The 14,151-nt window shown below is 46.3% G+C and overlaps 1 protein-coding gene across 1 annotated transcript in view; it reads left to right on the top strand.

Moving 5' to 3' along the window:
- Nop56 (Nop56 ribonucleoprotein) overlaps nt 1–13,900 on the top strand; it is a 50,003-nt gene extending 36,103 nt beyond the window's left edge. Inside the window, exons 7-10 of the mRNA XM_075676758.1 lie at nt 2,852–2,952; nt 5,546–5,694; nt 8,057–8,178; nt 13,561–13,900. Of these exons, the coding sequence (XP_075532873.1) occupies nt 2,852–2,952; nt 5,546–5,694; nt 8,057–8,178; nt 13,561–13,836 (648 nt within the window). The 3' untranslated portion in view covers nt 13,837–13,900. The remainder of the gene's footprint in view (nt 1–2,851; nt 2,953–5,545; nt 5,695–8,056; nt 8,179–13,560) is intronic.
- Nucleotides 13,901–14,151: the final 251 nt, after the last annotated feature.

Raw genomic sequence — 14,151 nt, 5'->3', positions numbered from 1 at the left:
ACTGTACTCCCGCTGCGCACGCTCTCCGACTTGTGGAACTGCTTTTTTTTTTTTCTCTCTCTCTCAATGTCTCATCCTTCCCCCGCCTAACCATAGTGATCGGCTCGGAAAAGAGGAAAGAGGGCGCCGGCGGCCTCCTCCTTTTGCCTTTTTTTTTTCTTGTTGCTTTTTCACGAGTTTTGCTCAGCCAACCACAGCTCGTGCCTTTCGTACGTCGCTGTCGCCCTCGGAGGTGACCGGTGACCATCGCGAGCGGTTTGTTGGCGGAGGCTGCGCACGTGAATTCTTGTGTTTTGTGCGCGTTCTTGTGTTTCGTGTTCATTATTGTTTTGCGTGCGTCTCACGTACGACACGTGTGACTGGATCGTGGTGAGCTGACGCGGAAGCAATGGCCACAGCAAGCACAAGCAGCGTCAAGAAGCGCAAGAACCTGGACTTTGCGACAAAGCTGAAAGCCATTCAGCGTGTTGAGGCGGGCGAGAAAAGTGCGACGGTGGCAGACGACTTCGGGATTCCTCGGAGCACTCTAAGCACCTTGTTAAAAAACAAGGCGGACATAAAGTCGAAAGCGGCGGAGCAACGAACGTCGGGAGCTTGTCGTGTGCGCGCTCCTGCCCACGAGAAAGTTGAAAAGGCCCTCTATGCGTGGTTTTTAGAGGTGCGGGCTAAAAACATTCCGGTGGATGGCCCAATGCTAATGGCTAAAGCTAAATGGTTTGCCGCTGCACTCGGTGATGACAACTTCGCCGACAATACAGGGTGGCTGCAGAGGTTTAAGAACCGCCATAAGATAGTTGGCAAAACCATTTCTGGGGAAAGCGGAGCCGTCATCAGCCAGGATATCCAGCAGTGGATTTCGAACGAATGGCCGGAAATTTGCGCGAAGTTTTCACCCGCGGAAATCTTCAACGCCGACGAGACCGGGTTGTTTTGGCAGATGCTGCCAAGCAAGACGCTCGACGTCCGGGGCAGCACGTGTCACGGGGGCAAGATGAGCAAAGTCCGCGTGAGCGTTCTGCTCGCTGCAAACATGGACGGCTCTCAAAAGCTCCAGCCCTTTGTGATCGGCAAAGCAAGGGCACCGCGCTGCTTCAAAAACTGTAAGCAGCTCCCCGTTCGCTACGCCTTCAATAAGAAGGCGTGGATGACGCGTCAGCTGTTTATTGAATGGCTGCAAGCGTGGGACGCCGAACTGGGCAAGTCGGGGCGTCACGCTTGCCTTCTCGTCGATAATTGCTCGGCCCATCACACCACCTGCGAGCTCAGAAACATCGCGCTCAAGTTTCTGCCGGCAAACACGACAGCGAAGTTGCAGCCGCTCGACCAGGGCATCATTAAGTCGTTCAAAGTCGGCTACAGGAGGCGACTCATTGATAGGCTTTTGGTGAACCTCCGCATGGGCACCGAGCTTAAGGTTGACCTGCTGGGGGCCATTCAAATGATGACGGGCGCCTGGAGAGACGTGAAGCAGGATACCGTGGCCAACTGCTTCCGGAAGGCAGGCCTCGTGACGGCCAAACTTCCCGAAACCTGCGAAGACGGCGACAGCGACAACGAGTGCATGGACGACGCGTTTCGCGAGTTGTCGTCCCTTTTCCCGGCTGCCGTTCCAGCCGAAGTGTCTGCTGACGATTTTGTGAACGTTGACAGCAATGTTCAGGCTGTTGCGAGCCTCGCCGACGAGGACATTGTAGCTGCAGTCGCAGGGACCCAGGCCGACAGCTCGAGTGGCGACGAAGATCATCCGGACGAGGGGGCGGCTACACGCTCGTACTCCGCCGCTGAAGTGGCGGCCGCGTTCAGCTTGATTCGCCGTTGTTGCGGCGACATGGAAGGAACCGGGCTTTCGCACCTGAACAGCCTCGATAAGATCGAGGCTGGCGTCTTTAATTTCATTTGCAAGGCGAAGAAGCAGACCAACATAAGCGATTTTTTTTCACGCAAATAAAGCATTACGTTGCGTCGTGTGTGCGGAAATAGTTGTCATTCTTGAATGCGCCGATCGGTAGGTCATCGTCCGCCACAGGTAGTCTCTGGGCCTGTATTTTTTTATATCGAATTTTTAATATATCGAATTAATTCGTGATCCCCTTCGAGTTTGATATATCCGTGTTCGACTGTATTGTTAATATCGGCAAGTTTGCGGCAATAACATAGCCATGTCCACTTTGAGGGGACAGAAATAGAGATGGGCGCGCTTAGCTGCAAGTAACATAGAAACACATAGTGGGCATCCTGCGAAAACTGCAGCAGTTGTCTTCACTACTATCCTAATGTGGCACATTTCCACTAAGGGTGGGCGAATATCTTTGCTGTGTTACAAGCGTCGGCGTATAAATAGCGTATCATTGTAAACATGGCTGCTATCGTTTCCGCTGGCAATTTGTTGCGTGCCCATGAGTGCAGACGAGAGAAATCGAAAGGCCCCTTTTTTTGTTGTTGACCACAACCATTTTAAAGCCTGCAAATAAGGAAGCCAAGGCAAGTTTGGCTGTAGATTTTTTTTTTTTTTTCATGAAAGTGCGGAGAGTGATGATAGGAATGAAATGGGGCATCTGCTTAAAAATCTGGTGCATGCAGACCGTTTGGTATGCCTTGAAGAGTCGTTCGTGTAGCATTCGACGGCAGTCGACACATTTTAAGCGCGATCATTAGACTTGGCACACAACATATCACTGCTGCAAGTTCGGGGTGCGCTCATTACGCGGGAAAGAAAACATCTAATTTTGACGACACAATTTTCTGCTGCAGTTTTGTTTGAACAAAGTTCACCCATTGCCCTCATCTCTTCAACTTTTATTGTACATTTTCACTTTGTAATGATCTTTTTTTTGCTTATTTAACATTGCAGGTTGGAGCACGATTGATATCACATGCAGGCAGCCTGACTAACCTGGCCAAGTACCCGGCATCCACTGTTCAAATTCTGGGAGCTGAGAAAGCCTTGTTTAGGTGAATACTAGTTTTCATAAATACATAGGACTCTTGTTAAATTGACTTTGGTTGATTCGATTGTTTTGTTACTTTGGTCCTGACCAAATTCGGCCCAGCATATGCATTTCTATAGGCTGAAGTTTCATTATGTCAATCCTAAAATTTGTATTGGCCATGTAATACTAGACCAGTCAGTATACATTCGCCTGGCCCCTGGGTGACCCCAGTACAGACTCCTTTAGTGGTAGTGCAGCATCCATCTTAGTGGAGCTTATGGTACAGCAAATGCATTGAACACGTCATCTCCAGTCAAAAGCACCTGTTTTTGGTCCGCCCTAGGAAGATCTTCAAGGAGTAATCATTGCTGACAGTGTCTTGTCTGCTTATTTATTATTTTATTATTTTCAAGAAAATGGTACGAGAATTGCCTGCCCAGTGCAGATATGAAGCCAAATCTACTTTTGTGGTGTTTGTATGTTTTATTACCTAAAGGCCAACCTCCATGGAGTGAAAAAGCGACGAACTTTCGACGGCTGCACGATGCCCAACGTCCACGAACTGGTTGCTCACAGCCAATCCACTCTTCCCAGATACCGTATTTACTCGCATAATGGTCGCACTTTTTTGACAGAAAAATTGACGCAAAATCAGGGATGCAATCGTTACGCTAGTTAAATTTTCCTCAAGGAAAAAAATTTTTTTTCGTCCCGCGTTTGCTGCGGGACACCAAAACAAATATGGCGGCCGGCAGAGGAAGCCGAACGCGTTTTTTTTTTCTTCTCGTGAGTACATTACGTGCATTGAAACAGTTTCTTCCGTATCAATAATGAATAATATTGTTAATATCGGCAAGTTTGCGGCAATAACGTATAGCCATGCCCACTTTGAGGGGACAAACAGATGGGCACGCTTAGCTGCCAGTGACATAGAAACACATGGCCGGCATGCTGCGGAAACTGCGGCATCTGTCTTCACTACTATCCTAATACGGCACGTTTCCGCTAAGGGTGGGTGAATATCTTAGCTGGGCTACAAGCGGGGCAGCGAATGAACAGGGTACACTTTTAACGTATCAGTGTAAACATGTCTACTATCGTTGCCGCATGCGATTTGTTGCGTGACCACAAGTGCAGATAAGAATCGAAAGGCACCTTTTTTGTTGTTGTTGACCACAACCATTATAAAGCCTACACATAATAAAGGCAAGTTTGGTTGCAGCTTTTTTTTAGTCATGGAAGTGCGGAAAGTGATAAAAGTAATGAAATGAGGCATCTACTTAAGGATGTTTGGTGCATGCAGACCGCTTGGTTTGTCTTGAAGAGTCGTTCGCGTAGCATTCGACAGATGGTAAGCGCAATCATTATTAGCTAGACTTAGCACACGACATATCGCTGCAGCAAGTTTGGGGTGCGATCATTACACGGGAAATAAAAAAAATCAAATTTTGACGACAAAATTCAGGGGTGCTATCATTATGCCAGTGCGATCATTATGCGAGTAAATACGGTATTTGCCACCCAGCGAACCGCCACCACAGGAAGTTGTTCAGCGAGGCGAAAAATGTGGACCAATCGGACCATAGCATTGAGGTTGGCTTCCGTTGGTCGCCCGTCAGAGGGAGTTGTTGTTTGGTTGTCGTTGGTTGTTGTTGGTTGTTTGTGCTTCATAACATCATGGTAACATCCTCGTAACATAAATCGCTTTCCATGTTTTCCTGATCGCAGGGCAGGCTCGAAGGCAGATGCAGACCGTAGAAAAACTAAGCTGTGTGCGAAAGGAGCGAGCTGTAAACAAACACGGGTCACAGACGAGGGATAGTATCTGCTAAGTACCAACGGGTTGCATATAAAACAAAAATTGTAGCAACCTAAATAGATCCCATCTAACAGCGAACACCTATGTACGCACTTCAAGTCAGTTGCCTTATTTTGCGTGTAAGAAACATTGGTTTAGGTGCTTTTTTTCTTTTTTTTTTTTTTTTTTCCCCGCTTTCATTTGCCAACGTTGCTTTCGTGGGCTGCGTTGACCGCATGGTCGGTGGCATTCGCCCGCTCTTGGTTGCATGGAGTGTGGTTGGATGAATATGCGGCGGCGCTTCGTGCTGCATTTCTCGTCACGTGAAATTGTCGCGAAAGTTTGCTCCATGGAGGTTGGCCTTAACACTAAATGTATTGCAGTGAAGCTGACTTCAAGAAACAGGCTGCCGTTCTGCGACACGTTTGACCCTTGCCTCTTTTTCTTTTTTTTTTTTTTTTCTTGCTGAAAAATGAAGTGCGCATTAGATTTCTACTTTGTTTAATAGCTTTAATGTAATTTCTATGTTAGTTATCTACTTCGGACTTATATAAAGTGGTCGCACATTTGATTTGGCGGTGTGTTAGGTTTGGGCAAATGCATATTCCTGTTATTGTACTCACCAGCTGCTGTGCTTTCCAGGAACCACAGGTGAACAAAGATGAATAGGAGTTTTGGCACGTAAAACCCACATAATTTTAAAGATGAATAGGAATTGCAGCTTCTATCTTCATATTTTGAAGAAACTTGGCACATGAACATGGGTCTTGCTTGCAAACAGCAAATGTGCTGCCTGTATAACTGTTTATGCTTGCAGGGCTCTGAAGACTCGAGGCAACACACCCAAGTATGGTCTTATCTTCCACTCAACATACATTGGACGTGCTGGTGCCAAAAATAAAGGTCGCATTTCACGCTACCTGGCCAACAAGTGTTCCCTGGCTTCTCGGATCGATTGCTTCAGTGGTATGTGCACCCAATTTGCATTTGTTTTCTGGCTGGTATTTCTACTTAACCTAAATATGTGCAAGTTGTTGCCAGATGAAGAAAAGGAGAACGTGGTTTTGGCAGCAGTCGCTGACTGATTATTTGGAGATCTTCATGGTGGTGTCACTGATCCTGTATCTCTTATGTCTTCAAACATAAGAACACACAAAATTTCAGATGCTCCGTACAATGCTTCAGACTCTGCATTAATGCATACTTATTCGGCATATTCAGTCACCAAGACAAGGCGAAAGAAGATTCTCCTTGGAACCAAAAGCAGAAAAAGGATGTTACTGTTCTGGCATAGTCATCCACTAGTAGTCAGCTACAGTGCAAAATTTGAGACAAGCCAAGTCGGCTTGTCAGGCCTACGTTAGCCATGTCTGGACATTGATAGTTCTGAAGAAACTTGTAATCATTGAGCTAGTGGAGCCACCATCTGTTGCGACCGCGAGCAGCGTCTCAAGCACATTTCTGTATATGGAATTATTGATATATATATTTCACAATCCCCTTCGAGTTTGATATATCCGGGTTCGACTGTACAGTTAAACCTCAATATAATGGAAGTATTTAACTTTCCATAGTCTCTTGTCCATAGAACACAATCTATTTAGAACCTCGATGTAACGAAGTGTGTTTGTATGTCATTTCAATATAATGAAATATCACTGCCACCGCAAAGGATGCCGAGACAATAAGTAGAAACTTCGCGGATGCAGGTGGTCAAATGGTTGAATTACAAGTGGCTGTTTGCAGACACAGCTCGCAAATCGCGCACCACGCGACAAGAACCACCGCCGAAGTGGAGCCGCTCAGGTTCCGTATAAAGTCCAAGTTCGATAAGATCCTATCATGCCCCACACACTGTGTGTTTTAGGTGTGAAAGTGCGTGAGCGTGCGGTAAGAAAGATGGTGGATTCACGAGTGCCGGCTTCCCGTCCGAGAAAGGGAAAGAAGGGGAGGGGAGCTAGTTCGCAGTAACGCGATCAAGCATGCACGAGGGGGTGGGGAGTAATTTGGCGAGCATCTAGGCTGTGGCTACACATGGCTGTAAGCGCAGCTGTGTATGCGCTCAGCCAGCCGCGTATGCAAAGTGTGGGTATGCCAAGACAGTGTGGCACCATGTAAACTGTCTTACCATTAATTTAGTATTAGAAGTCACGTAATCGCGAGTTTTGGTGATCCGTTGGAGCAAGAGGCAGATGAAGCATTTGCTGCCGGATCTTTTCCTGATAGCATCGTCCCAGTGCGGGTGACTCTATCAGCCGCAGGGGCGTAGTACACATGACAGCATGGCTAGCTTTGCTTAATTCGTACTGCCAAGAAGATATCGTTGACGTATATGGCATGAAACGGTATCATCCGTTGCCAACTCCCAAATTTGTCAAAATGAATTGTTTTGTCGTTCAAATTTGTTTTCCGATAGCCTGAAATTCTGCGGTCCCTTTCTGTGTAAGAAAAATCGATCGGCAACTGTACTTATTTGCATAAAAGGTTGAATTTAAATATAACGAAATTTCGATATAACAAAGCAAATGGCTGACTTTACTAACTTCATTATATTGAGGTTTATCTGTAAACAAAAGTTGTGAGCATCTACGTACTTCCTACTAATAAAACTGAACTGCCACAAATGTATGTGCGCATTCTTGAGCACATTCTGAACAGTTACATCCGCCCAGGTTTCTTGCTGTAACAACCTACCACTTTCGTGATAAAATCGATAAAAACATGTCTTTGTCAGTGGCATCTTGGGCACTTTGCGGTTCCGGGCCTTCAATGGTGATGCTCAGCCACTCATTCGCATGGTTAGGGAGAAGCCGGCTTCTGTCTTTCTGGTTTCTTCCACCATAAAGCAGCTATAAAGTTAGTGTTCCTTTGCATACATGCGCTTCTTCCCACGCTAATATACAAAATCCCCAACTCGTGTAAAAAGATTTGTTAGGACTAAAGGGGGTGCCTTCAGGAAAACAGGCGGGTGTGTTGGGAAACCACTGTACTCTATGCTGTTGGCCTTGTCCTGTTCCTTACTGTTGCTGCTCATAAGTGGAGCCCCTACAGCAAACAGTAGGTGCAACTCAGTTCTGTGCTCACATCCTAGGCCATGTGTCATCTAGGAGCTAATGTTCATGTAGTCAATGTGCGCTGTGTTGCTTTGGTGTAGCATGTGAATGCATTTGTTACTGTCCACAGTGCTTACATTCCTTCGTTCTGAGTTGCAAGATTCTGGTGTTTCGGAAGCCTGGAGCTTTGTGCCGTCTATCAGAGTTTGGCGTTACTATTTATATTTATGTTGTGTATTATGCAATCTTCAATGCCTTTTTTTGCCTCTGCCCAGACTTGCCAACTAACATTTTTGGCATGAAGCTCAAAGAGCAAGTTGAAGACAGGCTAAAATTTTACGAGACTGGCGACATACCAAGGAAGAATGTGGATGTGATGACTGATGCATTGGCCGAGGTGAGTTGCTCATCTGGACATTACTTATTGGCTCTTACCGTGCCTGGGTGGCTACATTTTGGCTGGAGCTAGCTGGTATTACAATTATTATTACCTCACATGGGCACTTTGTTCACAGTGAAAAGAAACTGAAACTGTGTGAAGTTACATGCCGTTGAGCAAAAATGTCATAGGTATGAGGGTCGAACTGGTCAAGGTTTCCTATTCAGAGTTTGTTCGGTTGTCTGAATGTGTAGTGAGTTGATAAATATGTGCCGATTCAAGCTTTTCTCTAACAATGACAAGTGTGCTGATCCAGTCTGTCTTGTGGCATGTACAGGCGCCGACAAAAGTGGTGTACTCCACGCAGCGGGAGCCGGAGCAGCAGCACACTGCATCGCGGCACCATCTGCATTGACACGAGTCAAGCGACATGCCTGCAGATAATAAAGGGCACCCATTGGGTGTCTCGATCCCAAATGCTGCCTGTAGATGGCATTGCGATGCAGTTTGCCGTTGCTCCGGCTCCCGCTGCGTGGAGTATACCACTTTTGTCGGCGCCTGTACAGTGAAACCTCATTATAACAAAGTTGAAGGAGGAGGCAGAATTACTTTGTTACAATTACGTTACAGTCGAACCCGACTATATCGAACCCGTTTACATCGAATTATGCCATATATCGAACAATTTCTTGACACGGTATAGTTACAATGAGTATATATAGCAAAAATTACGCATACATCGAACAAAACTAGTAGCGACTCCCGATATATCGAACGTCAAGCGGCGGAAAGTGCCCCCGGAAGTTGGCTTTCCCTCGTGGTGACTGGAAAACCCGGCGGCGCGGCTCCATCCAAACGCTCTCCCTACGTGACCGCGCTACCTCGGAACCGCCGACACCCCTCTACAAAAAATGATCCTGGCCCGCCCGCCCGCAGCGCGGCAGCGCTTGCTCAGACAGCCAATCAGAAGCTCTTGTGCCCTCGTCGTGCAAGATGGCGTAAGTGCGAGTTGTCTCGCTGCTTATCTGATTCATTGTGTGCGCCTTCTCCCGGAGTGTTGCCGTGATGAAGCGGCAGAATTCGCCTTTCGTCGTGAAGCTCGAAATCATAAACCGGGTCGAACGCGGTGACAAGTAGAATGTCCCCGCAACGTACAAGATTCCAAGGTGCACTCTCGGCACGATCTTGAAGGGGGAAATTAGGGCTGAAGCGGCCTAACTCGCGACCCGGTGCCCGTAGTGCCCGTGGCGCCCGACGCATACGCACGGCCGTGTACGAGTGGTTCATCCAAAATAGCTTCAGCCGTACCGACTTCCGCGTGCTCAGTGATGACTGTAAATTCTGATTAATGCGACGAAGCCGTTGTCGTTGTTGTCGAAGTTTGGAGCGAGCTGTCAGATTTTCCGGAAGCTGTTGACGAATCAACGGTGGACGAGTTTGTGAGCGCAAATGATGGTGTCGCGACCACGGGAGAGCCCGGAAACGAAGACTACGTTGCCGACATCGTGCCGAGCACAAGTGAAAATGAGCACAAGTGAAAATGAGCACAAGTGAAAATGGGCACTATGAGGAAAGCAACGACCGTCTTTGGCCCACATCCTCCGAAGTGATTGGTGCGCTCGCACTAGTCCGGTGCTTCTGCGCGAATGCGGAATGTTGCGGCCTCAGCTGCTCAGACTCCTTAGACAACGTGGGGAAGTGCGTGCCTCGCACGCAGCGAAATTGCCCAAGCAGAAGAAAATGCAGGACTATTTCGTGCGAAACTAAGCTAGTTTCATCAATAAAGTGATTTTATAAATGGTATGTGCTTTTATGACATCCAATTATTTAGCAGGCTTATATCGAATTATGCTCTATATAGAACTGATAGGCGTTTTTTTGCGAGTTCGATATAGCCGGGTTCGACTGTATTGCCCTTTACTGCGATACAGTTAAACCTCGCAATAACGAAATCGGTGGGGAACGCAAAAAAATTCACTTTCTCAAGAATTTCATTGTTGCGAAATGAGACAGCACAGATAGGTGATGCGTCGCAGAACAAAACTTTACTGTCAAGATACCGTTAGTCTACTTTAGCAAGCTTTTCTCGAGAATATAGAATCGCTTTGCCGACAGCACAAAGTGCGCCGCATGCATCCAACAGCGGTGGAAGCATTGCCATGGGGCAGTAGTCTTGGTTAATTTCTATAGGTTGTACGATCACTTTTGCGAGATTTTGCACACAACTCGGCGCCAGACACAGAGCACCAGCACTTCACACATGCAACAGTATTTCTCCAACACATGCTGTCCGCCCGTAGGCGCTGACGCGTCCGGTGACGAGCGCGAAATACCCAAAGGCGATCATCGAAATTACGGCCCCTTCGCGCAAATTTACATCCGGCGCTGAATCTGCACGCAATGCTTGTCGAATGGCACCAAAATCAGCGGTCATGAAGCAAGGGATGTGTATTACCGGACACTCGCTCAATTGCAGCCCGACGCATGGCACCCCATGCTGCGACCACCATCTCAAGCGCCATAAACAGTTCCACATCGGTGGGATGTGGATTTCCTTGCTTTTGCTGCATTTTTCTAACCAAGACACACATTACGCACTGCACTAGGTGTGCAGAAATCGTCACATCAGCGGCATACCTTAAAATCCCACATATAATACAATGTTTTTTTTTACTATTATTAGCGTCTCAAATTTACGCCTCATACTATATGCGGATCCGAACAAAAATTTAAGTCAGAAATTTCGGCTAGAAGCTTTGGTTTCGTTATTGCTGCGTGGCTACAGCTTGGTTTCATTATTGTTGCGTGACTACAGCATCGTTTCTTTATTGTTGAGCGTGCACCTTGGCAGCACACATGCCAACCACGCTTTGCGAAGTGAATCTTTTTTATTCCGCATTTAAGGACCAAGATGTCCGGACCATGAAGACAGTACTCTGCTGCTTTCAAGAGAAAGGTCATTTTAGCCGCATAGGACATAGGCAACAGTGCGGCCGGGAGGCAGTTCGGCTTCAACGAGGAAAGCATTTGCAGATGGTATCGACAGAAGGGAGCCCTTTTCGCGTGCAGCGGAACGCGAAGAAGCTTTCGCTGCCCAAAGAGTAGGGGACATTACAGGAAATCGAGCTGCGCATGTGGCTGTGAGCAGGGCGCTTATGCAGGCAAAAGCTTAGGAACTTCCAAGAGAAGGACTACCGAGCTCCACCTTCAAAGCAAGCAAGCACTTGATTTATCGCTACATGTGCCGTGCTGGATTTTCCTTACACCGCCGAACTTTGATTTCGCAAAAGCTGCCAGATACATTCGAAGAGCTGCTTGTGGCTTTCCGGTGCCACATTATTTCGCTGCGCAAGTCCAAGAACTTCCAGCTGGGGCAAATCGGCAATGCTGACCAAACACCGGTTTATGTGGACATGCCATCACCCCTTGCCGTGCACGAAAAGGGCTCTAAACAAGTTTATGTCCGCTTCACTGGCAATGAGAAAACACGAGTTACAGTCATGTTGGCATTTGCAATGAAATCTGTGAGGCATAAAGCAGCGACCATGGCAAAGCCTCCGAGATCACCGTCTAGTGTGTAATCTCTGTGGCCTTACTTGGGCTGTTCTAGTAGTCACCGTAGCCATCTTAAGTCTCGATTAACTTCTCATGAAGGCGTCAAAAGTAGACAGCTTTGCGAAGACAGCATCGAAGTCAGAAACGATGCAGGCTACTTTCCTGTCCAAACAATATGGCGGCTGAGCAGTATGCTTGGAAATTCGATGGGAAGGTCTGCGCACAAGAAAACATACACCCTTTCCTATGCCCTTAATGTAAGTTACATCGTGTTTCTCATAGGTTCATAGGCGCAAGGACATAAAATACAGAAATTATGTGTGCTTTTCTCAGCCCCCTCGTTGCCACGAGGTGGCATCACGTCACAGAAAGCGTCTTCCAGACAGCTCGAAATGCGTAACATTGCTTGGCCTCGAAGCTGTCTCGCCTGACTCCTTAGCTATCTACATAGACACTCTGATGCTGGCCAGAATCGGAGCACACCCTGGATGTCTCATCGAGGTTGCCAGAGGAATTAATGGCGGCAGAGTCGAGGCACACTACAGTCACAGAGGGAGTCCGATTAATTAAATGTAGAGCTGGCAGCTGTCTGAAATATTGGTCGTCTTGACACATTAAGTCTATGTGGCCATTAGCGGTGCTGCGAAGCTGTCTGAATTATAAATTGGCGACTGTACCTTGTTCTTGTTGGTACTTGTTTACGTCGTTTCGATGTTCCTTCAGTCTTTCTTGAAAGTTGCAGTTTCTTGGATGACTTAATAGATGTCACATTGCATACAAGGAATAGCATTTTCTTAATGTCTTCATCTTACCATGATAAAGAGGAAGTTATACAGTAAGTTCGGAATTGGTTGTCTACTGTTGTTTGCTGACCTTTATATTTAATTTTTTACAATGCCCTGTACTGCACGTGTTCATGCATGCACCTGAACTGGAGAAGCAGAATCATGACAGCTCTACATAGTTGGTCAGGTCTCGTGCATTCTGCAGAAAGTGTGTATTCTTTTAAAAAATGGTGGTGTGTGAACTAATTTCGTGAGTGAACAGATGAAATGCTGCTCTTTGGCCATTGCGCCAGAAAACACCATTTGTCATTGTCATCAACAGGAGAAAACCAAATTCACAGCGAAATGTAAGCAATACAGCCAGCAGTGTTGTTACTTAGTGTAAATCATGGTTTGCTGTGTTCACTCTTCGTTCATTCACTTTATTCGGCATTCTGCCACATTGTGTCACGGCCACATACAAAAAGCCACAAAAGATTTTGTGCACTGAAGGCACTGCATATAACTATTTTCGCTTGTTTTTGATCAGCAATTATGTAAACACGTTAATGTCCTTTGCTGTGTCGTGAGTATAGTGAGTTTGGCTCTGAAACAGGTGAAAACCAACTGGGCATGTTATTGCACTTACCACTTCCGGTACAACTACTGTGCATGAAAGAGTAGAATTCTAATGCATGGCTAAGCCAAGGCTCTTGTAGCAGTCCTTGAAAAACACTGTAAACCTCATGAAGTGCTTAAAAACCGAATTTCGTCTTTTGCTGAGCTTGAACAGATTCTATGGCATGTCTGATAGCAATGTTGCAGCTGATAGTTCAAGCCAGTCCAGGCCTGTTTGAAGCTGTGTGGTTGTTGGCAGCAGTTCATCTTCTGAGCAATTTTTTTTTTTTTTTTTTGTATTAAATGAATTGTCTGGTTTTCAAGCATCCAAAACGTGGCACTGATTTGGTCCTTGTACATAGTACTTTCTCAGAACCTTGGAAGGCCTTTAAAACCCTTGTTTTTCACTGTAACAGTTATTAACCCTGGTTAACTATTAATTACTGCTCATTCTCTTCTGCAGGCGCAAGCTGCAGTGGCCGCTATGAAGAAGCAGAAGAGGAAGGAAAAGAAGAAGAAAAAGAAAGAAAGGGAAGCAATGGAGAATAGCGCCATGGACACAACAGTGGATGCAGAAGAGCAAGAGGAAGAAGAATCGCCACCTAAAAAGAAGAAGAAAAAGAAGCTTGCAGCTGCGGAAGATGCAGATGAAGCAGCTGAACTGAATTGCAATGGGGAAACCGGTGAACATGTGAAAAAACCGAAGAAGAAGAAAAAGAAATCCAAGGAGAGTGAATGAGGTGAAATTTCTGTACAGGAATTCCGTTCGCAGAAAATAAAGCATGTTTTACTTTTTATGGGAATGCTGCATCGGACTTGTCAGTTTGCTGCTTTGAACAGAATGGCTGGGCCTACTGCTCGTCTATTTTTACTTTAATGAAAAAGGTTGCTGTTGGTACACCTGGCACAGTTGTATAGAATTGGTATAAAAGTTTATTCATATTCTTGTTCCTTTTTTTTTATTGAGCACTTTTACTTTTATTGGAGTGTGAGCAGGTGATTTGAGCTTACAGTGCACAATTCTCTATGCAGTTTCATTGCTGTGATGTTGAGG

This window comes from Dermacentor variabilis, unplaced genomic scaffold, assembly GCF_050947875.1.
Source record: "Dermacentor variabilis isolate Ectoservices unplaced genomic scaffold, ASM5094787v1 scaffold_12, whole genome shotgun sequence".
NCBI classification, from domain to species: domain Eukaryota; kingdom Metazoa; phylum Arthropoda; class Arachnida; order Ixodida; family Ixodidae; genus Dermacentor; species Dermacentor variabilis.
Note: the sequence above shows the minus strand (reverse complement) of the source record. Positions and strands in the feature narration are given on the sequence as shown.